At 42.0% G+C, this 27,786-nt stretch overlaps 1 protein-coding gene across 9 annotated transcripts in view; it reads right to left on the bottom strand.

Annotated features, from left to right (window-relative positions):
* Nucleotides 1-27,786, bottom strand: part of nav2a (neuron navigator 2a) — a 163,536-nt gene that overhangs the window by 51,606 nt on the left and 84,144 nt on the right. For 8 of the 9 annotated variants that reach the window (XM_077023141.1, XM_077023137.1, XM_077023138.1 and 5 more), the window contains 9 exons: nt 20,327-20,444; nt 18,565-18,617; nt 13,172-13,244; nt 12,707-12,974; nt 12,394-12,450; nt 10,854-10,987; nt 3,597-4,719; nt 2,433-2,527; nt 636-744 (listed from right to left, as the gene is read on the bottom strand). In XM_077023141.1, coding sequence (XP_076879256.1) covers nt 636-744; nt 2,433-2,527; nt 3,597-4,719; nt 10,854-10,987; nt 12,394-12,450; nt 12,707-12,974; nt 13,172-13,244; nt 18,565-18,617; nt 20,327-20,444 — 2,030 coding nt within the window. The remainder of the gene's footprint in view (nt 1-635; nt 745-2,432; nt 2,528-3,596; nt 4,720-10,853; nt 10,988-12,393; nt 12,451-12,706; nt 12,975-13,171; nt 13,245-18,564; nt 18,618-20,326; nt 20,445-27,786) is intronic. The other variant, XM_077023134.1, reaches the window with a different exon arrangement.

The following is a 27,786-nucleotide window of genomic DNA, read 5'->3' on the forward strand; positions in this document are numbered from 1 at the left end:
CTGAACTATCAGCTCAAACCTCTGTCCATTTTCTGATCTGTGGCATCAACAAGGTATTTGCGCCCACAGAAATGCCGCTCACTGGACTCTTTTCTCTGTAAAAATTCTCATTTTCTCTGTAAACCCTAGAGATGGTTGTGCGTGACAATCCCAGTAGATCAGCAGTTTCTGAAATAATCAGACCTGCCCGTCTGGCACAAACAACTATGCCACATTCAAAGTCACTTCAATCACCTTTCTTCCCCATTCTGATTTGAACTGAAGCAGATCGCCTTGGTCATGTCTACATGCCTAAATGCACTGAGTTGCTGCCATGTGATTGGCTGATTCGACATTTGCGTTAATGAGCAATTGGACAGGGGTACCTAATAAAGTGGCTGTTGAGTGTATGTGTGTTCGAATCTTTCTTTCAAACCCCCGCACTTATCTCTACAGTGAACACACTGTTTTTGGAGAAGAACTGAATGCAACACTTACATTCTTGAGGTGAAACTCCTTTTTCCTCTGAGATAGATTTTGTATTGTCATGACACCTTCTGACCACATGAAGGCACTCTATTCACATCAATGATTTTTGATTTTGAAATGCCTCAAGGTTATATATATATATATAATATATCACAGCATGCTGTTACCTGTGTGTGATCTGTGTCCCTCGCAAACTGGACATGGTTTCTTCTAGATTCTGCCGGAGGTCTGCAATGTTTTTAACAGTCCTTAGTCTCCTGGTCTCGGAATCTTCACCTAGCACAACAGGGCAGACTGGTGTTACTAACCATGACTGAAACGCTACAACATTTAAAACCACCTCGCTGTACACATTCTTCTGCTTAAATGTGATAATGTTGTTTTCAGCATCCAGTTCTGTATGTTTGTATGATTTGCATATGATTTTCTACTAAACCTAAAGTTCCAAATTTCTTAATAGAACATAATGTGACAATTTCAAACCTAATTTTTGCATCATTTAATATTAGACATCACATGCCCCCAACTTCAGCTGAGTCTTTTAGAAAAAAATAAGGAACATCACAATATACAAACCGGATTCCAAAGAAGGTTGGACACTAAACAATTTGTGAATAAAAACTGAATGCAATGATGTGGAGGTGCACATCTAATATTTTATTCAGAATAGAACACAAATCACAGATCAAAAGTTTAAACTGAGAGAATGTATCATTTCAAAATTTCATGGCCTTAACAAATCACAAAAAAGTTGGGACAAGGCCATTTTTACCACTGTGTGGCATCCCCCCTTCTTCTTACAACACTCAACAGACATCTAGGGACAGAGGAGACCAGTTTCTCAAGTTTAGGAATAGGAATGTTCTCCCATTCATGTCAAATACAGGCCTCTAAATGTTCAATCGTCTTGAGCCTTCTTTGTCGCACATTCCTCTTTATGATGCGCAAAATGTTCTCTATAGGTGAAAGATCTGGACTGCAGGCTGGCCATTTCAGTACCCAGATCCTTCTCCTAGGATCTGACATTATCTTGTTGTTCATTCATTCATTCATAGACCCTGAACATAGTTCTCTGCATTATTGGTGCCTTTTCAGACATGCAAGCTGCCCATGCCACAAGCACTCATGCAACCCCATACCATCAGTGATGCAGGCTTCTGAACGGAGAGTTGATAACTTGGGTTATCCTTGTCCTCTCTGGTCCAAATGACATGGCGTCCCAGTGTTCAATAAAAAACTTCAAATTGTGACTCATCTGACCACAGGACAGTCTTCCATTTTGCCACTCTCCATTTTAAATGATCTCTGGCCCAGTGCAAACGTTTGAGCTTGTGGAGCTTGCTTAGAAATGGCTTCCTCTTTGCACTGTAGAGTTTCAGCTGGCAACAGCGGATGGCAGGGTGGATTGTGTTCACTGACAATGTTTTCTGGAAGTATTCCTGAGCCCATTCTGTTATTTCCTTGACAGTGGCATTCCTGTTTGAGGTGCAGTGACGTTTAAGGGCCCGGAGATCACAAGCATCCAGTAGAGTTTTTCCAGCTCTTCGTTAAATGCTCAATTTAATTTTTCCAGCCACTTATTGCTACTTGTCCCAACTTTTTTGGTATTCGTTGACACTGTGAAATTTTGAATCAACATATTTTTCCTTTAAAATGTTACATTTACTCAGATTAAACTTTTGATCTGTCATCTATGTTCAATTACAAATAAAATATTGACGTTTGCCATCTCCACATCATTGCATTCAGTTTTTATTCACAATTTGTTTAGTGTCCCAACTTTTTTGGAATCCGGTTTATACTCAAAAAGGAAACAATGATTGCAGATTCAAAATTCAGCAGGTCACACAGAATTTTAATAAACAAATACAATATGACCTTTCAGAGGAAAGTAATCCTCAACTCCAGACCACATACAATTCATCCTCAGAAACATTTAATCAATAGCTCAGTAGAGGACACACCTGACAAGTCTTCAATAGATGTCTGGTTGGTCTTGTTGAAGCTGCTTCCAGACACTGTTTCGCTGGTGATGCTGTCATCTCCTTCTGTTTGGGATCTGATAAAAGGGTGTATGCGTGTCAGCTGAAATCTCAACGATAAAACCTCGCCATCTCACCTAGACAAGCTGCCAGTGAGACAACACTAATGGGCAGCTTTAGGGTGCTCCCATTTTCTTTTTGTGACAGTAATGGAGCTGAAAGCTGTGTGCTCCCATGTGACTAGATGTTTGTAAGGTTGGGTTCCTTCCAAAGTGCTATATAAATATAACTTCATTCATTTTCTATTAGAACCTAATAAAGAATGTTAACGGCTGCTTTTACAACATCTATATGACATCTACATAAAAAAGTGTTTGTTGAGGAGGCCGTGCAAGGTGGGAAATTTCAATTTGACTACATTCAAAACAAAAACAGAAAAGCCCAAATGAGGTCTATTGAAGAAGGCATGGGCCTTAAAGCTTGAAGTGGTTGGTGGGAACATCGCTGAATGCCTTCATACCGTGGCAGACCCAAAACAGCCATCTACACTCAAGGGCACAATGAGGCTAAAGACATCTGGCAAGGAAATGACAGCCTCGCTCCGATATGGGCTAAGAAGGAAGGAGGAGGACCTTGGTCTAAACGTCAAGGTCTAAACGTCTCCTCATAGTGACAGTGGGGTCAGAGGTTACAGTTCACTGGCTGAGGCAATATTTTAAAAAATAAGCAGAAAGCAGGGGAATAAACACTAGGCAAATGCTTTACAGATGAACAAGATAGGGAGTAGCATATACACGGAGACACATGTGCACGCCCACGTGGATGGGTACAGTAACATTGCTAACAATTTAAACTAGTGTACCATCATTTGTTCAGAATAATTACAGACACAAAATGAAGTGCTCACCTGTAAAGTAATGGATTTTTCTCCAATACTTTTGAAATTCCACCAATCTGGCACTTAAGATTGTCCATATGCTTACATTTCCCTCTTGTTCATGTCTGACTGCTTAATTACCATACAAACTAATTTAGGAGTACCATACAGACATTCCTCTCCACTAAAACCACCTGCTCTCTGATACACATTTCTAGAAAACATTAGCAGTTATACAGGAGATGAATACCAAGGTCCTTTGTACTTACCGATACATGAAAGGTGCTACAGTGGCTGTATTAGGATGGCTGTACTGTTGCTGGGGTTGAGGCAGCTGCACACTGACTGTGTTGCTGGCTGTGGATTGTGTAGTTCCTCCATTACCCACTGAGATGGCACTGTGGTGCTGGTGAGCTTTACCCTCTGTGGATGCAAGGCTGGAGGAGGAGGAGGAGTGGCGGCTATCTCTATGGAGACCTGCCCCTCCACCTAGCCGCATGCTACGTGGTCTCTCATTGTCTTTGCCACCAATAGGTGCTCCTGAGCTTTTACCCATCCCAGTTCCAGTGTGTTTATTGCCTGGTTTGGGAATACCACTGTGCACAGGGGCGGTGTTATCTTTCTTGGCACCTACTTTGCCCCCTTTGGGAATAAGGCTAGCAATTTTAGAGGTCCGTTTAGGCTCCACCTCTGCTACACCAGCCTCAGACCCTCCAGTCCCCTCCTCCACAGGTTCCTCTCTAATCTCCACCCTTTCAGAGACAGGTACTCGCTTGGACCCCTCCTTCCCTCGTTCCTTCTCCTTTGAGCGCTCTTTCTCTTTCTCCTTTTCTTTTTCCACATTTTTTGTTGAGCCCTTCTTGGCCGTTAGCGCCCTGCTGAAAGTCCGTTGTGCTATGCCCTTGAGCGCCATCTTTGGGCTGCTGCTTGACAAGGTGACAGTACTTGAGCTGGCAGTGGGACGAGCGTTGCCCTCCGCTTCCTCAAGAGGCTCTGTGTTGGAGCTAGCCTCCACCCTCTCCAGCACCACACCTGCCTCTTTCCCCGTGGCACCTTCTGCTTGGGCGGAGGACTTGGAGCCTCCTTTACTATTGAAGAGCTTGAGCTTCTCCAGCATGGACCTCTGCGGCAGAGTTTTGGGAGGAGGATCAACAGGGGCTGGCTGCTTGGCTGGGGCTTCCTGCTTCACTGAGAGACTGGTGGAGGTAGATGTGTGCTTGGTGCTCTGGGATTTGCTCCTCCAGGGTTTGCTGCTGGAGCTGGGCTGTGGGATGGCAGAGCATGGGGAGGAAGATGCCACAGTGCTGGTGATGGAGGAGGTGCTGACGGCCGCCGTGGACGGTGCAAGCTCAGTCATGCCTGGAAGCTGTGAGGAGACGCCGTCTGACGATTCTGAGGAGGAATCCAGGAAAGGGAAGAAAAGAAAATAGGACAAGAGAAACAAAGAAACACAAACATACAAATAAGGGACATATAGTAATTAGACAGAAGAGACATTTAGTCAGTCAATATACAAGAAAGAAATAAAAGGACAAAGTAAGGAAGGATCCAGGAATTGTTTTATGTGATGGGGATTGACAACAGTCTCCCCTGCCATATAAGGTCTGTCAGTCCTGAGCTAGACTGAGGGCCACTCTAAACTGTTTACATTAACATGAGCACAACTTTAATGTTCAAATAATGCAGCCAAAGTCCTGTCACTGTATTTTTAATACAAGAGACAAAGATTTTGTTAAGTCATTGTAGACTAAAATAAAGATTAACAAATATGGTGAACCTAATACACACAGACATGAAATGAACCCTACAAACAGCTCTGTAGCACAATGTAAAATACCTGACGTTTACATTGGTGGACACACTGAATGAATTTCTTGTATCTTACCTCTGTAAAAGTAAAACAAAAATAGAAAACAAATAGTCCGATATTCCCCAACAAAAGCACAGATAAGCGGATAAAGCGTCCTGTCTCTGAAGGCCTTAGTGAGGCATGTCAAACACCCAGGGAGATGTGAATTGCTCAGTGAGTGGTCCCCTCTGTCCAACTCGACTCTCACCCTCTGCCCTACAACACGCCCCCACACCACCCCCAGCTCTCTCACTCTCTTATTCCAAGACTCAAAGCAGTGTAAAACCAACTTTTTAGAAAAATAAAACTGGCATGAATATATGTGTGAGACATGTGAAACATACAGAATTCTGCATTGTAAAATTATTCCATTCCAAAAGTTGTCTGCCTGACAGTCCTTCACAGGGATATGCACAATAAGGCCATGATGATACACACACACTTTGTACGCTCTGAAAAAGAAACCCAGTTTTCTACAGTTATGGATAAAAATATGTTATACAGCTATTACACTCAAATGTGACACTGCATTCAAGCAAAAATGTCAAATATGATGGGAATTAAACTTCCAAACTGAAATACCACCATGTAATACAATAAAGCAATCATATGTTTCATCTTTGCCCAGAGCTACAAATCTGTTCTCATTGATTTTGAATATTTCATCAGGACTTGAAAGGAAAGAGTTTCCATTTCCCTTTGTTAGTATTAGTGAATGATGCAAACATAAAGCAACAATTAGGAAGTGATTAATGCCCAATTTGCCATGCTACCAAAAAGAAATGGGTCAGACCACTAATGACTTCCAATTGCAGGGGAAGAGAGTGAGGGACAGAGGTCATTGGGGGTTGGGGGACACCCAAGAAACAATCCAAAAACCTTTGCTGTGCTATACATTTCATTGCACCCATTTAAATTCACCCATAGTAAAATGAGAATGTGAGGGCTTTCCCCACATTTGAACACCCTGGGGTTCACGGGCTAGAGTTTGGGGTCCATATTTAAACCATTAATGCTGCAAAGCTAAATAATCAGCATCATTATCCTATTAGCAAAGGAAAGATCATTCGGATCATTACCCTGCCAGACAAGAACCCCCACAAAAGACGTAATTTCCCTCCCCACTTTAACTTTAGTCTCCTGCTTTTCCATCTCGTTCTTCTCTCAGCCTTCACTATAAACCATGTCTGGCTTCACCTCACATGTGCCTAATCTTGGCATTCTTTCTGCTTTTTAGTGGCACATCAATCAAGATGCTCGGATCTGTGATAAAACCATGATAAGAATATCCAGAACCACAGGAAAGACACACCCAGACCCCAATTCACCCACCATTCCCCAATTACACAAACCAAGCACTCAAACTTCACTCCAAAACCAGTTCCTTGTACTACATTCAGATTATTGAAAATTAATAGAAAATGAAACTTCCAGAAAAGGATCAACAGATCTGAATCATATGCAGGGCATTTACAATTACAGCCCTTGGAAGATGTTATTATCAAGAGAGACATGCACTATCCTTTGCTAGTATTCAGGCTTAAACACAGTGATGCATTCTATATGTGATGCATTCTATATGGTTTAGGAGTACACAAAATAACACCATTATTAGTGACATTTATAGTTTTCAGATGTGATTAATAAAATTTAAGTGTTACCGAGGTAATATATAAAAATATATAAAAAATCTCCTGTCCCTAAGCTTATCCTGTTATTGACTTCAAACTTGGACTTGTATTTTGTGATTTTTGAACATCTCTGCTGCACTGTAACATTCTGAAGGTAAAGTGGTTCTAAATTTGTTTATGTTCTAGAATGGTCCACACACAAAAACAGCTCTTTGTTCTGAGCCAGTGAAACATTTTAGGTTTTTCTACATGACTAAACACTAACAAAACAGCCACACTGTCTTATCATTAAAATGGACACACACACACAGAGGAAGAACTCACTCAAGCACACAGTGCAAATGAACACTGAACAACCACAGATCCTGTACTGTAACCAACCATGACTGTGTCCATTAGCTATGGACAGGGTGCCTCACTTATGGATGATACAGATGTCACTACCTCTGCCCACCCAGCTGCCCTCTGTCTCAGTCACTTTACTGTGACTTAAGCCCTACATGTGCACTCCAGCAGGACTACCCACACCGCACAGGCCAGAATATTTACAGCTGATGGCAAATGTGCACCAACTGATATAAATACTGCTCTTTTGTTAATGTAGCAATGAAGCAGTGGAGTGGAGCTTAAGACAAAGCAGTAATGGGTACATGCAAAAGCATAAAGACAAAGACTCGATTTGTGCCTGTTGTTAAAACTCTGTGCACAACCGCGTAGCACAGTTCCAGTACTGAAGCTATAAAAGCGTTTCCCAGCAATAGATAATGGTTCTCTCTCTCATGCTGTCTCCCTTAATTAATCTTGCAATGTTCAACCCTATCTCCACAGTCCCTGTGCCAATAATCCTCTAACTGAAGCCTGATTAATGAAGAAACCCACACACAGACCACTCATTCAGGTCGTTTAGCATTTGATACCCTCAGTGTCCTCTTGAGGTGCATCAGGACAGGACCTGCATTGACTAGGCTAATGACATTAGCTATATGGGTCATCTACCAGATGTAATCAATGATCTTAACTATTAGTAGTGAATGCAAAATAAATTAAAAAACAGTAAAGAGCTATTTTTTATTCGATATATGCGAGAAGGGTGAGACTTTGTGAGTGCGTGTGCATGTGTGTGTATGTGACTGCTTTTCTCTTTGCATTTCCCAGTAAATACTAACAAAACAGGTCTACTAAGGCAGTAGTTCTCAAGCTCAAACAGGCCAATACACACAAATGTTTGAACATTTTCCAGCCCTTTTTTAACCTTTGTGATGTTTACGTAGTATGTAAATAGTGAAAAAACAGTAGTGAAATTAACAGGACATTGACAGCATTAAAATCAGGCATGTCTTTAGAGCCACTGTCAACTTGGTTTTACAGGGTTGAAAAAGTATTCAATAAATATTTACCAATGATGTATTCCAAAACATACATGTATTGATAGCATGTAACTACTGTTAAATTCTTTAAAAAAAACAAACTCCTGCGCTGTTGCCTGCGTGAACTGATGTGTCAGATCGCATGACTGACTGGGTCTAGTGGCGGTGGTGACCGGGGAGGGGGGGGTGTCCTAGATTGGGACCAGTAGATTTGTTAGAGGAGTCAATTACTTTACCTATCTTATGATGCCAGCATTTAAGAAGCAAAAGTAAACATTCAATATTGATTAACCTAAAATACGTATAAACTGTATTAAATACAGTTTTCTGTTATAAAATTATTAATAAATTAGTGAAATACTGTCTCTGAGTTTTGGGGGAGCACTGAAGTATCTGCATCCACAGCAATACGCAGAGTCTGATTTTTTTTATATTTAAGCCAAAGGTGGATATTGTACCAATTTGGCATAACTGAATTCTCTGGTTCTAACTGACTTTCTGCATGAGTGCCTTTATTATTTTTGTTTTTAAGAAGTGCGATACATCATCTTTTCTCTTCATTTTTGGAAACTATAGAGCAAAAAAAGTGTCACACTACGATGGGATTTCTGCATTAGCCAAATTGCTAATCAGCTATAAAGTACTTCATATGCAGCACATTCTCAAAATCACAAGCCTAGATGACTGCGTATTGCCAACTCCTCACTAAAGAAAGTAGCTATTGTTTGTCCTAAAAGTGGCTAAAAAGAGTAGCTAGAGAGATATGAATTGTAAGTGTAAGGCTGAATTATGTACATGAAAGCATTCGTTTTTATGTTTTCCGATGAAAGAGTGATGTCACAAAGTCTTTTAGCAAATCTTAATAACGCAAGAGAATCTCCATGAATTTATATGCATCTCTGGGTATTTTTAAATCGCAAGTGTGAGCATAATATCGTTCTGCATAGCTCCGTCTGTGCCCTTAATAGTTGGGTTCATTTACCCACCTGTTTTTAGATTGTTATCTCTCAGAAGGGGACACGTGACAAGCAGAGGAACAAGTGAAGTGCATGAAATACGCTTACTTCTCGAACGTAGAGGGTGAGTGATCGGTAAAGCCTGGTTTATACTTGACCCGTCACAAGCAGAGGGAGGGTCCGCGCAGCGAAAATGACATATTCGCTGTGGCTCCGCCCGTGCGCGAGGGCCTTGCATGCTGTCGATTCGCGAGGTCGTGCACCTCTCGAATTTTGTAACTTCGCGTGCGCCGTGCCTCAGCGCAATGAACAAAGTCATGTTTGCAGAGTTCATACACCTTCAAAAGGTGGAATTCAAGCACTTGTACGTCACTTTCAAGGTCCATTTCAATATTTCCCAGCATGTTAAACTTAATTAAGTTAAATATTTATACATATACTCGAAATGATTAGCTTTTAATCACATTATTTAATGGTGGTTTATTTTCAAAACGCCCAATCTTAACGTCTTCACATTCTCTCATGTTTCGTCCTGGAATTACAAGAGGTTTGTATTTGTTAACGTAATACAAGAGAACTGTTTGTTGGGCAAACTTTAGCCAAAATTCCAGCACTTTTCAAACCTGAAACAATGTTCATGTAAATGTTCATTACCCTATTTTTGAGGGCTGTTTCTTTATACTACCACATATTGTTTCGGACAACACTGCAAAGAATGTGACGCGGAAAGTATAAACGCCTCCACCATTCGCGGATCACCATTTCACACGATCATAGTTAAATGCTCCAGCTGAATCATGGGATAGGACAGTGTCAGGGTTGCCAACTTTTCAAGATCACTTGGAGTGTGATTTGAACCTGGGGGGGGGCGCGCAAGTGTAAATTGTTACCGGGGAGGGTGTAAAATGGACACAAATTAAGTATTATATCGCGATCGATCGATCGCCAGTGGTTGGCGCCAGAGCGAACTAGTAACTCATTGAATCATAGATATGGATCAGAGGTAAATAAACTAGATTTTTTTTTTCGGCGTGAGAAGAAATCGGATGTGTGGGATGTGAGCGTGTGAAGACAGTCAAATGCGTGTGTCTCACGCTCAATGCGTGAGAGTTGGCAACCCTGCAGTGTGCTGCAATCACACACTTCAAAATGGCTCCCGATTCAGTAAGCCGTCTGGGTACTTTTCGCTTACTGTTTAATGATGTTTAACCGTTACTTTTTAATATTTATTCGGACATACTTCCCTTCCGTCGCGTATTGCTTTGGCGTACTGTATAGGAGGGAAGTACGGCATTTCGGACGGAGCCATTGGTACTTTCGAAAAACTGACGTTACGTACGCAAACGTTAGTATCGCCCAACTGAAATCCATCAAATAACGGTAGGATAAAAATTACGTAAATCTCTTTTTTTAAGCCTGTAAGATGATTTACAAAACTAGAAATATTAATTTACAACGTTTGATTTTAACACCGATAAATTGAACTTAACACAAAATTTAGTGAAACCTATTCATGTTAAATAAATTACTTGCATAATATTGTTGATCAAATTACCACTGTGGCCTTATAAAAGGCGCTGGCTCTCCACAGAATGCCAATGAGTTGATGACAAATCATAAATCATTGCACGATAAAACGAAGCCACATTCTTGAACTGAAGTACATTCACATGCTGTTTCTCAGGCTGATAGATATGGCAAGAGACGAAGAGTAATATCAAACCTTTGGCCTGCGCCGTCGCAGGTTTGGCTTTGTCGCTGAAGGCTTGGCTGCGTCGGTTCCCTGCCGAACTAATGGAGCCCCGAGGTGAGCCCTCATTACCCGCTGCGGACACCCTCGAGGTAGGGCCAGGGAGTCTGAAACAATGGAGGAGAGAAGGTCCGAAAGCGGTAAGGCCATGACGATTTGGCAAAAAGTACCTACATAAACTCTAAGGAGTAAACTATGTTAAAGGATTAGCTGCTTTCATTGCGAAGTGATCACACCAACTATATAGTTTACTCTCACACAGCTGTAAAAACACATCTTTAAATAGGAATTGGTTGAAACAACAAACAGAAAAAATAACCTTTGCAAACAGTCCGTACAGGCATGACTGCAAGACCAAAGTCAAGCATTTAATAGCATATATAAACCAAGAATTAATTAAATATATTTTTCTCTTTTTTGATAGTTTATGGTTAATATTGGGTGTATTTAGTCTGGAAACATGTCCAGGGATGTGCGAACCTGCAATCGTATTTCATAGATAAAATGATAAACTCTGAGTTGTTGGTCTAAAAGCCAAATGTATCCTTAGCTTGTCTGTGATATTTGTAGCAGATAGACAAACCAGAACCTAAATCACAGATTTAGAAAGTCACAGCTCCTGTTTGGCTGTGTGATTACCCATCAACCAGTCACCTCGAGCTATTGATTTCCCGTTGAAGATGCAGCACAAACCTCTTAATGCCATTAAGCTAATATACGATTAGGCCGTGCATTTCATATTTCATGTTCTAAACTAGTGCAAGCACTGCTTACCTGTAATTACACATGGCAACCGTTAGGTGGCGAAATAACATTGTGAAAATTTCTCAAGGAAAATACGTAGAATGCTATCACGATACCAACTGGTAATAGGTACAAAACTAACTCTGAAACACATACATAAAATACAAAATTCCAATCAGGAATGTTTTGCCGGCAGGGAGTAAATTCCTATATTTGAATTTTGGATTGTAACGTTTTAATGCAAAATAAAGAAAAGTAATTCAACTGAATTATAGCAAAATAAAGGTGACACCATGCAATTTATGTTAAGAGTAAAGTCATTCAATGTGCATTCAGCTGTTTTTGAGTTGTCACTGCAAGAATATCATAAAACAATAACAAAGCACCCAAATTTCAGGACTGGGCACAAAAAACAAAACAAACAAACAAATTAGCACACAAGCAGGGAATTACTCTCTGTCACAAACCAAAGATCTCAGCTCAAGATTGGAGACTGGGAAATGTCACAGGCTGGAGGTCAGCATCTACGTTCTAAGGGGAATTCCACTCACAATGAACAATACCAGAAACACACAGAAAATAGTTTTTGATGTGCACAGCTGAAACAAATGCTGTTAGTATGCCCTTTAATATTTTATTTGCCAATGGATTACAAGAAGGTTTCATGTATTTATTTGTGGAATTTCCCTTTGAAGCAGCATGCAAAGGGTCACTGAGATAGAGGATGGAGAAGAAGAGCAGGTGATGGGTGAGAGCAAAGAGAGCTAACCTAGAAGGCTTTTTCTGACCAATGGAAAACTTGAGGAGTTTGCTCTCAGAGGCACCCCTAGATGGAAAGAAGGCACATACAATGGGAGAAAGAGAGGAGAGCAAAAGAGAGGGGGGGAGAGAGAGAGAGCGCGAGTGCATGAATATGAATAAGATAGCTCAGAAGCTTCACTAGCTAACAGCACTAACAGAGGCCTGAGGTCCCAGCTGAAAAGCAGGCACCATAGCAAGTGATGCACATCACTCATGACTGTCCATCAACATTTATGACATGAACAGGAAGTGTCGTTCTAGAGGGCTGGGTGGGGCCGTACCTGGACTGCATCTCTCCCTGCGCTCTGTGCGTGTGGGTGGCCGAGGGGCTCGGTGTCCCATGCGAGGGTGTAGAGGAGTGAGCAGCCAAGCTGCTCTGCTGGCTCAGAGCCACGTGAGTGTGTGTGTGCTGTGCGTGGTGTGTGTGTGGCGTGTGAGATGCCACGTGGGGCTGCTGGGTGCTCTGTTTCTGAGTCTGCTGCTGCTGTTTGTAACGTGACAGACTGAAGAAAAGCCCCAATATTGCCTTCAGATTACCATTCCGGATCTCTGCAGAAAACAGGGCACAGAAAAAGTCAGAGAATAGACTAATGATATAATAATGGCAGCAACAAACCGTCTGTAGATGTGTTATTTATTTTCCTGAAAGCACAGTGACATTTGTAGTTTTTTTGTTGTTGTTTTTACAGGCAAGGTGCTGTGCAGAATGATGTGATGAGGTATTTGGCTTAGTTCTCTTCCTCTACCTTCTGCAGACAGTCCTTGTATGTTGACTCCTTTGGCTGCCAGGAAAGCTAAACAGGTGTCAATGTTCTCAATCTAAAAAGAGGGAGAGAGAGAAAGAGAGAGAGATGGTCAGGTAAAGATGGTTATATACAGGATGGTCTGGTAAAGATGGTTATACACTTAACCACCAGTAACATGGTAATGACGTTCTGTTCACACATGCACACACACACCCCTAGCCAAGGGCAATAACATGGACGTTTGAGTAAAATGCTGGCCCTTATCATCCCTCTGCATTGATATGTTACTTGGATAGTTCAGTCAAGCATGCAAAGACCTCAGGCTGCCACTCAAACACTCAGGGTGTTCCTTTGCCCCCGTTGCTAGACATTGTTCCGTTGACAACACTGCTCTGACTGCCAGTGAGGTAAGAAGTCTGATAGGCTGAGGCCATGGGTCACACCTATTTCCTGGTCAATTATGAAGACTCAGTACTATTTTGTAGGTGATGTACCTCCATGTAATTACATTTTCATAGCAGTCTGCCTCATCATGACTACTCAAACACATTTGTGGAGCAAACATTTCAAATGATTAAAAAAATTTAACACAGCTCTATAAATAGAGAACATTACATTCTTGGAAGACACCTTAGAACAGCCCAGCATTGTACTTGGAGATATTTTACCCCGCAGAGTTCAGCTCCAACCCTACACCATCACCCTTCAGCCTTAGAGCCACGTCTAGTTCCACGTCTGGAACTAAACACTACAGTGTGGAAAATCTCCAGGCAAAGTTCTGAGCTCCTTCTTTCTAAGGACGGTAATTTACTGCTCCTTGTATCCAAAGTCTTTTTGAAGAATCCACCTAATTTGTGTACACCATAGATGAAGCCATTCCATGAAATCAATGGCATTTTGTTAAGAGTAGCTACTGCACGGTTGGCTACCACCGGGTGGTTCTGAGTTACACCAAAACAGATACACACACTCATAGATCCATTCCGTCATAGATCCTGTTGAGAAGGAGACGGCACTCAAACTGATTCGAGAACGAAACCAAACAAATGGTAGAGAAAGAGAACACACTAAAATCCCTGAATGTGACTAGTGATTATAAGCAAACAGACCAGTATGGAGGTGTGTATAGCGCACTGAGCTGTATCCTGTTCCAGTAACGTGACACACAGACAACAGACCAACTGCTGCTGATGACAGTTGCTGGACGGTAAGGTCACATCAGAACTGGGGGACAGGAATCTGGGCCATGCACTGGTATAGATACCACTGCACCTTTGAAACCATCCTGACCCTGATCTCTATAGGTAGAAATGACCATTTGAAACAAAAATAATGGAGCTGAAGAGGTTTTGATCCTGTTCACTGTTTAGAGTTTGTACACACAGTACATTTCTAAAGCATTTGGATCTTAAGCACTTAATATAATTAAGCAAGGGATACAGTGAAATATGCAGTAAAACATGGACAAATTCATTTAGCAAAAGTACAAGAAGGATTTAGAATAAAAAATGGCATTCATGTTTTGCTCAGTCTGTGTAGATGTGATGTGTGTAACAACAATGAATCCAGAGTTATTGTTCTCAAACACACACTATGAGTCAACAAGAACAGGAGTCTGACGCAGTTGGCAAACACCTGATTGTAGAAGCACAAATACAGAGACACACGCATACACACACACACCTGTAAACCAAAGATCAAAGGTTACTGCACCCAGCAATAAACTAACACAGGAGACTTCACTGAATTCAACTGACCACTAAAAATGCAAGTCTGGAGTGGAGGTGGAGAGGAATATTAAAGCTCCACCCACCTGTGCAGAAAATGATTAAAGCTCCACCCACCACACAGGAGCTTACAGAGGCCTACACTATAGTGTTGCACTGTGGGACTGCGAGTTGGGCTAAGTAATCACCCATATACTGCTTAACCAACCTATGTCTTCCATCTGCACCTCTGCCAACTCTCCACGCAAGACAGATGATCTGGCCATCAGCACCGCTGTCTGTTCCTAACATAAGCATGTGAGTCACAAACAAGGTGCAAAAACAAAAGTGTGTGCACACATGCATGTACACATAATGTAGTCACACAGGCAGCCTCTGGAAGAGGAGTCTGATGATTGATCCTTGAGACTGACATCATTTAATGACGAGGCCAGAAGGCCTACAGACAGCCCGTATCCTCCATCAACAGATCCTGATTCTCTAGAAAAGGCCCTGAAGAACTCATGCTAAGTGACAACTAATCTGCTCTAAACTGCAGAAATCAGAAAAGCCTCACTAAGTACTGTACACAAATAAACCGAGTGAAGAGAAAAGTGCTGTCTTCAGAGTGTCTATCGTCAGAGAGCCAGCACACAGGCAGGGTGATCACAGCTGGAGTCAGGCTGACTCATCAGGACTCCGCCCTTTGAAACGCACCTTCATGTTCTTTTTCACACAAATATGAAAATAAGTATGTAGGCTACAGCTAATATATATACCAGTGTACTTTGCATGGAGTCAGATTTGACCCGAGACCATTACTTTTAAATGCAAACACACATACACAAGGCTCAAAGGTCTTTCTCATCCACACACAAACACAAAGCCAACAAAGACATCAACAGCTACCTTCAAAGACCTAAACACAGACACACAATCACAGCCATAGATTGGGTGAGAGATTTCCTGTGTTTTTAACAATCCTGTGTTAACGGCGGTGGGACAGAGCTACTGTAGGGCTGATGGTGCACTCATCATCACTGTTGTTAAGGGAAGGTGGTGCCCTCTCCCAGCTAGACTGGGTGAAGAAAACCATGAGCTGAAGACGAATGAGACTAAAAAGGGACTAAAAGAAGCAGAAATAAGAAGAGCTGAATCGTGGGTTGTGGGTTCGATTCCCAGACCTGAGGCCATGACTGAGGTGCCCTTGAGCAAGGCACCTAACCCCAACTGCTCCCCGGGCGCCGGGCTAGGGCTGCCCACCGCTCTGGGCACGTGTGATCCACAGCCCCCTAGTAATCACTAGTGTGTGTGTGTTCTAACTGCACAGATGGGTTAAAAGCGGAGGACAAATTTCGATTGCAGTGTAAAAAAAAAATCACAATTGAAAAAATATGGCACATTTACATGAATGAGGAGAGATAAAGGCTTCCTTAATAGTTTGTGTTGATTTGCTTTTAGCCAATTCAGAAAAATAATACACTTCATTACTTTAGTGTTTCCTCATGCATTCTCATATACACTGTGTGTGTGTGTGTGTGTGTGTGTGTTCTTTTATGACCCATTGAATGAGCTTTAAGAACAGGTTTCACACATTCACTTCTAGAGGCTGTGTGTGTAGGTACGTAAGGCATGTGTGTACGTGCCTGTGTAACGTGATTCCCCATCAGCACTCACTGCAGCCTCTCCATTCCTTCAATGACTGTTCCCTGTTTTGTCTTCTGTGTCAGATCCCTCCACTCACCAGCTAATATGTTTATGTACTCACCTACTTCATTGGAGAGGTTAAGTGGAGGGTCAGTAATTATAGGCGGTGCAGTTGGGTCCATAGAGGCAGAACCCCTGAAACTCTCAGCACCCCTGTGTTTGAAGGTTTGATGTTGGCGTGTGTTCAGTCTGAGCTCTTATTAGACATCTTTCTGTGGTGAGAGCAATTTCAACTCCTAATCAAAACACACAATGCAGCCATTAGCATAACAGCTGGGTATGCACCTGCTACCCTCGATGTCTGTGTGACCACGTCTTGGCTAGGGTGAAGATAACTAACCAACACACACACACACACACACACACACTGTAAATCTATATCTAATCATTAATATACAGATTTTCAAAATGTAGACATACAAACATACACACACCCCATAGGTCAGAGTGTAGAAAAGTAGAAATGAAGGTAATACTAGACCCACATAATAACAAACCAACCAAAGGGGACAAAATAATGACTTGTGTATGTGAAAACAGCCCATTATAATGCGTGGAAGGAACTGCAATTAGCAACTGAAGGGGCACAGTTAATTGACAGATGAAGAAAGAAACTGATAGACAAAGAGCTAGAGGAGGGAGGTAGAGAAAGACAGAAAGAGTTAGAGGAGGGAGGTAGAAAGAGACAGAGGAGGGAGGTAGAGACAAAAGAGGGAGGAAGAGAGTTAGTGGAGGGAGGTAGGGAGAGTTAGAGGTAGTGAAGGGAGGTAGAAAGAGAGGCTGTTTGTTAGTGGAGGGAGGTAGAGAGACAGTTAGAGCTAGTGGAGGGAGGTAGAGAGAGAGGCAGAGCTAGACTAGGGAGGTAGAGAGGGACATAGAGACACTAGTGAGCTGTAAATGATGGAAAGGAGTTACAGGCAGTTCTCTCTACCACCCCACCCCCCCAATGCTCACCCATGCACACCACTAGACACACAAATTATCACATAAATACACACATACTGCTATCAGCATCCCAAGCTCTGAGCAGGGTAGAGCAGCAGACCACAGGTCAGCACTACATAGCAAAACTCTGCAGTCAGATAATGTCTCTTTGCTCTCTTACTCTGTCTCCCTCTCTCCTGCTGTCTGTCTCCCTCTCCCTCTGTCTGCCTCCCTCTGTCTATCTCCCTCTCCCTCTGTCTGTCTCCCTCTGTATCTCTCTCCTTCCATTTGTCTGCATCTCCTTCTGTCTGTCTCCCCCTCTCTCTGTCTGCCAACCTCATATGCAGGATGGAACAAACAGGATGGAAACATGCAGCAAAAACTTGTCTCTGTAGATCTATGATCTAAAAACATGAATATACTCCTCAACTCCTTCACACATGTCTTCCATGTCTTACACCCAACTATGATACCTTAAAAACACTGTTGGCCAACCAGAAAATCCTACAGAGACACAAAAACGCTGTCACTTTAACCCCCAAGGATCCATGACACCATGCATCAAAAGAACATTTCCCCCAATCAAGAGTTCAGTAGCCTCAGTAATGGAGGCAAGTAGACAGGCCACAGCTCTCAGGCCTCTGCTTGTCCCCTGATACTCGTTCTGTGAGAACTGGGTTTGGCTAAAATAGAGTCGGAACTCTTCATCTGTAATCTAGCTGGCCAGGCTTGGTTCCATTCCAAATCTCTGGGTCCACTAAACCTTTGAGCAGTGTTTCAGTCCACGTCAAGCGAACCCTATCGCACCAGATTGTTCTGAAAAGCAGACTGCGCAACAGCAGAAATCACACTGTTAAGGTCCATATCACTGACACAGGCTTGGTCAGCAGGAGAAGAGGCAGCAGCCATTACAACAGGATTCAAAGTAGTTAGGTTTCATTGGCAGGACAAAATGCTTGACTCCTTGCAGATACACTCAAAGTGCTGACATGCTATTGCAATGCTAATAAAGTTAGCACCAAGGGACCATAAACAAGAGCACCCAGCAAAACTCACCATCTGAGAGCGGCTCTTCGGACAGCCATTGATGTCTTCAATCTTCTCATTGGCTGAGGAACAAGAGAAGCAGTGAGTGGTTAAGCTCAGCTTTAAGGATGGGCAAGTCCTCCCCCTCTCCAATCCAGAACCAAGAGAGCACTCATGCATGGTATGAGAGAGGGTGCATATGTGTGTGTGTGTGTGTGTGTGTGTGTGTGTGTGTGTGTGTGTGTGTGTGTGTGTGTGTGTGTGTGTGTGTGTGTGTCTGCAGCCATCCCCCTTCCAACAGCTGAGAGAAGACCACTCCTAGTCCAGGATAACACAGGCCCTGATTGGCTGAAACTCTTGTGCCACAGGACCCATTAACTATCTACCACCTACACTGCCACGCAAGGGGCAAGTTGAACAGCTAATGGGTCAGGTGAATAAGCAGTGTGTGTGTGTGTGTGTGTGTGTGTGTGTGGTTTGAACACACACAGACTCGCACACGAGACCGTTCATCTCCAAGCTGAGGAGAAGCTCCCCCAGTAGGATCATAAATGCCTACAAAATAAGTAACGTCTGTATCAACACTGCCACCCCATACGCCTACATGGTCCTGACCATGCATGAGTAGTAATGAGTGTGATGTCTATTGACTAACTTACTGTTCTGGCTTTTTTTTTTGCGCTGTCCCCTCACCAAAAAGATCTCAAATCTGAAAACACCCTGAATCTAAACAAGGTGCATTTGTGTGAAGTGTATATTAGTGAGTGTGTGTAAGTGCTGGAGAAATAGTAAGCAGATTACATTTCAAAAACAATTCAGTGGTGTGGCATTTCCTCCTGTGTCCCGGGCAAACACGAGAGCAAAGTTGCCTCTGACAGGGGCTATCAAGTAACAGCATTCTAATCTACACAGCTGTGTGTGTGTGTGTGTGTGTGTGTGTGTGTGTGTGTGTGTGTGTGTGTGTGTGTGTGTGTGTGTGTGTGTGTGTGTGTGTGTCTTCTGAATCATGCCTGCAACGTGTGATCCAAAAACTACCTTTTATGTCAATTTTAGAATGGTTATAGCAACATGCTATGAGATAAAAATGGTGTAGCAACCAGAATCCACATGGGATCCACAGGACCCCATATGGCCATGAGACATGAGGGACAAGGCGGACTTGTAGGAGCGTTAGCAGGAGTGGTGGAGGAAGGGATTAGGGATGGAGGGATGGAGGCACATAAGACTAACAGCTGACAAGAAGGAGTGTACTGAGAACAGATGACTAACATTTAAGTGTGTGTGTGTGTGTGTGTGTGTGTGTGTGTGTGTGTGTGTGTGTGTGTGTGTGTGTGTGAGTGACTTTGAAAGCTCTACTGAAAGACATCACAAGGACTCAATTTGTTTATCTAAAGGGTTTTTTTCCTTTCTTATTAGCTAAACATGTTAAAAGTATTTAGTAAAGAGGCCAGTGAGTGCCTATTGCACAGGTCTATTTGTGGATGACCAAATGTGCTCTGCATAGATATGCATCTGAGTCCATCTTCAACCAGAGGTCCATCAGAAGTGATTTGTGAAATATATGGTTACATATGGTAGCAGAATTTCTGACATGAAGCTGGTTCTCAGAGATTGCAGCAGTGTCGTATTTAATTTCCACCTAATTGCCTAATTCTGCGTGGCTTGGGGCAGTTAAACATTTTTAAATCACACCAGTTTACCCATTGGCGCGCTGGATAGTGTGTCGTTTTCACTGACGCACAGAAAATAAACCGCGCCCTGACACACACACCCACACACACAAATATCTTACCTACGACTTGGATGATTTCCGCCAGGAGGACACCATCCGCGACATCTTCCTGTAGATCTTTGATGAGCCGTTTGTGTCCTGACTTCGCCAAGTAGTGATTCGCCCAGTCCGTATAGATCTATCCAAAAAAAACGATAAAGAGCGTTTAGTAATCCACTCGTTACAGCGCCCGTCAAGAATGAAGATCGAAGATGGACTGCGCCGCTGTAAAGTATATAACAAAGTTTTATATAAGTTAAAAATAGATTTACGGCGAACAAAATTAATGGCGAGAAAAGCGAATTCGTATCGAGGGCATTTGTCCTTTTGTTACCGTGGGGCTGGCGTATCCGCATGGTATTCAAATCCTTGCTATTGTGCCCTATTCACGTATTCAGGACTGATGCCTAAGCGCTCGCTCTCAAACAGGGAGAACCGACATCACAGGACAGACCCTTCACTGAAACGGGAGGGGAGACCCGAGAGGGCTTGAATTAAACAACTGAATACTCTGAATGGCTTCCTATGTAATTGGTCGTTTAGAATGGCCTTTCCTGTCGCCTAGCATCTCATTACTGAGAGGGGCGTCCAATAGGGGATTACCGGTAAATCTCTAAAAAATATTTTAAAGCACCATTAAATTGTATTTTATTATTACAGTCGCCATAAAAAGGCATCAAACATAATGTTATGAAGGTCCCAGCATTAACCAGCAGAAGAAACTGTAAAACAAACTTGGTGTAAAGATTTAGTTTTCAAAGGTTTTACCAGAACAGCTCTAAATACAGAACTTGATGTCCACTACCAACTAGAGTCACTCAGGCATAAACAGGCGCGAAACGTCCGTCCCAGTTTGTCATACAGTTTGTTTTTAGTGAGAACTCTGCTAAAGGGAGTGCTAACTACTCCGTGGAATGAGTCAGGGGGTTTTAATGATGAGAACCAACAGGTGCACAGTACAAACATAATCTTCAATACTGGTCTGAGTGAGAAGAGAGATAGAGGGGACGTGGGCTGCAACTCGTTTGCTAATGTAGCTTTGATGAGTCATCTCAGTATTGTGAAATAAATACTTATTTAATGATTACTAAAACACGCATCACAACCAATACAATAGGTAAAGCATTTCTCAGTAATGCTCTATGATTTCAACTCAGTAAAAATATAAAGAAAAGAAAATAATACAGAAAACCTAAACAGCAAATCAAAACGAATTTTAATTACCTAAATCGTTGGGTAACAATAGTTTAACAATCTTAAACTCAATCTTAATTTTAAAAGCATCATCGAAGAGATACAGCGTCTTTTTCAGTTTTCCAAATTAGCTGTAATCTTTCACATGCCAGCTGTAACTATACTGCTGTAATGTGTCCAGGGTGACCATTACACCCAAAATCAGATGCTGTATAATTAGAGTGGAAACCAAACTAGACACAGAACTCTGAAGAACCACAAACATGCACTTATGCCCCCGAACACACACACACACAAACATACACAACACACACACAAGCATACAGAACACACACTCAAACACACAATGTCACATTAATCCTGAGAGTGTGAGTAAGTAGATGATCTCTGTTATATATATATTTTCTGCACTTCACTGTCTCTATGTGCAAACAGTTGTATGAGTAATATAATAATAGAAATCCATAGTGTGTCCTTGTTGATAACAAATGCATGCATAGACCCAATATACTGACAGTGTCATGTGCTCTTCACAACATAAAGAAATGCTGATTGTGTACCACACTAAAAGATTCTCCATACAAAGCACCATGCCTGTGAGTCACAGACCATGCTCAGCTCTGAACATGGATATGCACAGAGCTTTCTATTGTGTGTTACACTTGTGCCAAATTATAAAGTGCTTACACTGTTTGAAGTTAAGCTGCACCTTTAAGCTTGACTGCTGTGATATTCCATCACACAGAGAGACCCCAGGCACTGTAGAGACACTCCACAGGTGTCCCCAAAGCATCCAACTGTTTGTGCAACACAGGCATGACTCAGAAACACCAGCCATGAGCCTCTAGGTTGTCAACAGGTTCACATCAACTGCGTTTGCTACTTTCATCTTCTGCTATTCAATTTAGTGTCTGAGAGCTCTGAGGTACGACATGCAACAACCTTAAAGGAATTTCCTAAAAAGCCCCTATCCAACTGTGCTCTAATTATAGGCTAATGTAGTGAGTCAGAGAAACAGTGTTTCCCAAAGACCTGGGCCTCCCAACTCCATTACCACCCTGACCCTCACTCACACACAGGCTCAGTAACACCAGCTTAAAATAACAGCCCTCTTAAAGGTAATTACATTTGAAAATGTGCTGAGGCGATTGAGAGGTCAACTAAAGGAACAGCAGTCAGTGTTGAAATAAGATGTTATCATTAATTCTGAGTTTTTAAATAGACACGTAAAGCAACAATGGCAAATAATTGGAATTAGAGTAAACTGCAATACAGTCATTTTTTTCCTGAAACCAGCATGTCACACCAAACCGAAAGTAAAAAAAAAAACATGGAACAAAGACCTTCCAGCTCTCCTTTTATCTTTAATTACCATAGGCTGCTGAACAGGGTACATCATATCATTCAGGCAGTCACCTGCTTCAAGAATCTAAAATAACCCAAACTTTCTGCCAACAGACAGGGTGGGCTAGTAGGGCCCTATTTTAAGCTCCTCTACACTCCTGTTTCAAAGCCTTGCTTAGCACTCACCGTTTTGTAATGATCACACGACAGTCTGCTGTTGCCTCTTTCTGGAACAAAGAGCTGCATGAGTGCCATGACACAGCCACAGGTGAGGACCAGTCAAATCTGGTCCAGCCACATGAATGAATATCCAACATCCCTTTCAGACAAAGTCCAGAGTGTCCACTAGTCACAACAGCTCAGAACACACTGATGACATAGATCATTTTAGCCTTGAAACAACTTCAAGAACATCCTTTGTCCACTATCTCTATTTCAGACTCTGCAGATGTCCAGTCCAGCGTATTCTGCTCTCAGTCCATTGGTGTTACACATAGTGTAAAGTTTGTCCCCCAAAGACCATGTTGACCTTTTTCTCTTTATGTTGGGTGTATCTCTATTTTTTCTCTGTCTCTGTCTCTCTCTCTCTCTCTCTCTCTCTCTCTCTCTCTCTCTCTCTCTCTCTCTCTCTCTCTCTCTCTCTCTCTCTCTCTCTCTCTGATGATATCTTTGTAATTCCTACAAGCTGTCCTAGCTCCTCCCCCTAGTCTCTAGATCCTTTAAGCAACACCCTCTCACCATCTCCGTGTGACTCTAAGAAGGGTAAACAAGAGAAATGCAACAGCTCATACAAACACACACACAGTCAAACATCTAGATGTGAACTGACACTGACACATGTTTATGACTAACCTCGCATAGGCTTGCTACCATGTAACACTTAGGGAGAAAGAGAGAGAGAGAGCACACCCTGAGGGTGTCTTTAACTGATAAGACATATACGCAAACACCTGACTCTTGAAAGAAAGCCTGTGTCTGGGAAGTCCTGTAGCCACTCAAGATGTGCGGACAGCATCAAACAGGGTAGGACCCATGTAGAGTTTTAGCCTGACCTGTCAATCCACAAGAAAAACCAATCTGCACATGCATCTGTTTGCTTACTTACCCAAAGGTTTTAAAACACAGAACAGTTACATTCAGTCCAGCCTCTCTGGAAGGACTTAATGAAGACTTAAGCTTTCAACCTCACCACCTCACACAACCTTATACAGCTAAGGGACATCCACAGATTTATCATTAGATTTTTTGTTTGTTTTTTCCTTTTAATCTCCCATGACTTCATAGCACCACATTATAATAGACTGGCTATAAATGCCCAAGTGATTTCACTAACAGTGAGTAGGAATTGATGAGCCCATTCATTAGAATAATGCCCTTATTTGTCCAGGTTAGATTTTTTTAGTGAAAGAATCCATTAACCACAGTGGCCATTTTAATGTGTAGAACATTCAGAAAGATTCCATCCTGTCTCACCAAGGTTTTGAGAACAAGGACATTTTACTATTGATAAACTGAAGTCACAAATCTCAAGGATAAAATCTTTAGATTCCTTTAGAGTGCAATGCCATTGACACATACACAAGTCATAATTGCAAAATTCCAAACTCATGAATTACAAAGAAATTCTGAAGAAGATTCCTGACAATCTACAACAGCTGCATAGTCTGACAAAGAAACATGCCTGTAAAGGTCAATTACAGAAAAATGCAAAGAATATTATCTAAATTGTTTTGCCATGGTTCAGGTTAGAATTATCAAAGTGAAGTTCACCATCAGCTAACCAACAAGATGTTCTCCCCGCTGACCATCTGAGGTGTAGAAGCTCTGTACACAGCGAGGCATTTGCAATGTCCTGTATTGAATAACTCACTGTAATCTAATAAAGCTCTTTGGCCCACCACATGGACCCCAGATGTCTCCCTTACTTACTCTGTCTCTGTCATAAATTAAATTTTAGATCCCCTCCAATCTGCATTCACCTGCTTTTGCTCAACTCTGCGTTATGCCACGGACTTTGGGGCTTATTCCCTGGCTGAATGACGCTGCACCCATGCTGCTTACATATCAGAGTGACATTGCCATGCTAAGCAGGGGCACATTGCAGGATGCCATACAGCATATTCTGCAGAAGAGAATAAAGGTGTAGATCTCACTGCTGAGGTGTTCCACCACTCTCCAGCCTCTGCTAAACCATGTCCTTCTATTTTAATGCCAAGCACTCAGAACTATTGTTGTCTCAGGCTGACTTGAGTTTTGTTGATGACTATTAAGACTGACTAATTCACCAAAACTTCACTCTGTTCCATCCCAGGTTCATGGTTCAACCCTGATGTTCTTGATGTTATAGTGCCTGTAAGAAAGGAAAAACTCCTAAAGGTCCACTGACACTGCACTCAGGAACATGGCCTGGTTAAACTCCTCATCACTCTGACATTGCCTTTAGAGCCAGCAGAACATCAAATGCCGATCTGAAAGTAGCCAGCAGTGATTTAAGGTGCTCATAAGATTCTAAACCCAGACCAGCTCTTGTTGTTAAGTGTCCACTGGACACTGTTCCTCAACATTTAGTGCTTTATCCAGGTGGGTGAATGGACATCATAATAATGGTTACTTCACCCAAAGGGTTTATGTAGGAATTCTAGTGGGTGGAGTTAACTATGATGACTGGTCTGTTAGCTGTGCATTTCTGCATTTGGCTTTTTAATCAAACAAGTAAAGGGAGTGAGTGTCCCATATGTTTGGAGTTTGTGTATATATAAACTTGTATAGGCCTATTGATGTTGTATGCTACAGAGATAAGCTCCAGAGTACTGAGGTGTGTAAAGTTCTTCCACGTAGTCAAGTCATCTTTGTTTCTATAGCACATTTAAATGACAAAAAGTGCCGAACAACATGTAAAATGACACATACCTAAAATACCTCAAAATATAAACAATAAAACTAGGCATAGAAAAAGAAATTGAGAAAAATCCCACAAAACACTGGCAATATAACAAACACAGAGATAAAGAACATGATGACAAAGGCCAGCCAAAACAGGTATGGCATAAAAACCACTCAGGACTCAAAAGCCTGTGAGAATAAGTAGGTTTTTAAATTAGATTTGAAAATATCTACTGTGGCTGATTCCTTTATAAATATTGGAAGATTATTCCAAAGTCTTGGAGCTTCTACAGAAAAAGCCAGTCACCTTTAAATTTTAACCGAGAGGAAGGAGCGTCTAAACACCACTGGTTAGAGGAGCACAAAGCATGAGGGGTCGAGCGAAAGTGAAAAAGGTCAGTGATGTAACTCAGAGCCAATGTCATTGGCTAAAGCTCTTACACAGTAAGGAATTCCAAAGATAATAATGTCTGTTTTTTTCTTGGTTTAACATGAGGACATCCATCACTTAACGTCCCTCAAACAATCCAACATGAGGTATAAAGAGCAGTTTTTGTGTGGGATTACTGGAAGATATATCTGTGTGTCATCTGCATAGCAATGGTAAAAGATATTATACTTTAGAAAGATAGACCCAAGAGGGAGCATATATAAAGAAAAAAGGATAGGTCCCAGAATAGATCCCTGTGATACACCACAAGCAACAGGTGCTGAGAAAGTTCGATTCTCTACATAAGAGGCAAACCACTTTAGCGCTATTCCTAGCGCTATGCTGGCACCATACTTCAAGTGATTTTGCAGGATGGTATGGTCGATAGTATCAAAGGCTGCAGTTAGGACTAAAATAATTAAAATTGCACAATTTGCAGAATCCACAGCTAGAAGTAAGTCATTTAGAACCTTAAGAAGAGCTGACTTTGTGCTGTGGTGAGCCCTAAAATCTGACTGATACCTATCCAGAATATTGTGTTGGTTTACAAAAGAGTAAAGTTGATTACTTTTGCCAAAAAAAGAAGCTTAGAAATTGGTCTAAAATGCTCTAAAACTGCTGGATTTATGCCAGCTTTCTTCAGAAGAGGCTGCACACCTCCATGTTTAAAAAAGGAAGGGACTCCACTATTAAGACTGCTATTTATTATTATCTGAAAATTTGGGACAATAGATGTCAGAACATCTTTGAGGAGTGATGTAGGAAGCACAACCGGGCAGCAAGTCAGATCCAACATTGATACAGGCTCAAACTTACTTAAAAAGGCAGGGGGTGCAAGTGAAATAGAGGGGTCAAAGGCCGAAGAGCACAGACTATCAGTGAGCACAGACTATCAATTTTAGAAGTAAACAACCTCACAAAATGATCACGTTTCAGCAGTAGCTTCAAAGATGGGAGGAATAGTGGAGTGTGATACTGTATTTATTGTATTGAACAGGACTTTTGGACTGTGAGAGTGACCACCAATGATGTCAGAAAAGTAGCTCGCTGCATAGCAACTCAAGGCAAATAGTGACTGAACTTTAGGTCATATAAAAGAAACAGAAAAACAGGAAAACAGCCACACCACCAGGATTAAAAACAGCAATATTTTTGTTCTCAAAAGAACTGAGAACTGAAATGACATTGGATACTGTTTTTTGAAATATATACTGTATAATACTCGATTCACATTACTCAGTCAACTCCACAGCTGCAACAAAATGACACACATAAGGTCAGTATTTTGGTTAAATAAGAGTTATTGCCCAGGAATTGTCTAGGGTGGCCATTGGGAAGTGTCATGAAAAAGGAGAGAGAGAGGGAGAGAGAGAAAAAAGAAATCCAGACTGCAGTGCATTGTTACTGTCTAACTCAGCAACCCAGAGCTCCTTGAAACAGATGGACTATGGGAAATCAATAGTCATCCACACGATTATTTCTCCTCAAGTGCAGGTAGTGCATGTTAGTGCATGGGTGTGTGTGCCATCTTTCTGAGAGCGACAATGCTGCCTGTCACATCTCTTTCAAGTGGCAGGTTACAGTGTAGCAGGTTAACAGAAAACTGCAGGGAGAATATAGGGTGTGGTGG

Source organism: Brachyhypopomus gauderio, chromosome 12 (assembly GCF_052324685.1).
Source record: "Brachyhypopomus gauderio isolate BG-103 chromosome 12, BGAUD_0.2, whole genome shotgun sequence".
In the NCBI taxonomy this organism is placed as follows: Eukaryota; Metazoa; Chordata; class Actinopteri; order Gymnotiformes; family Hypopomidae; genus Brachyhypopomus; species Brachyhypopomus gauderio.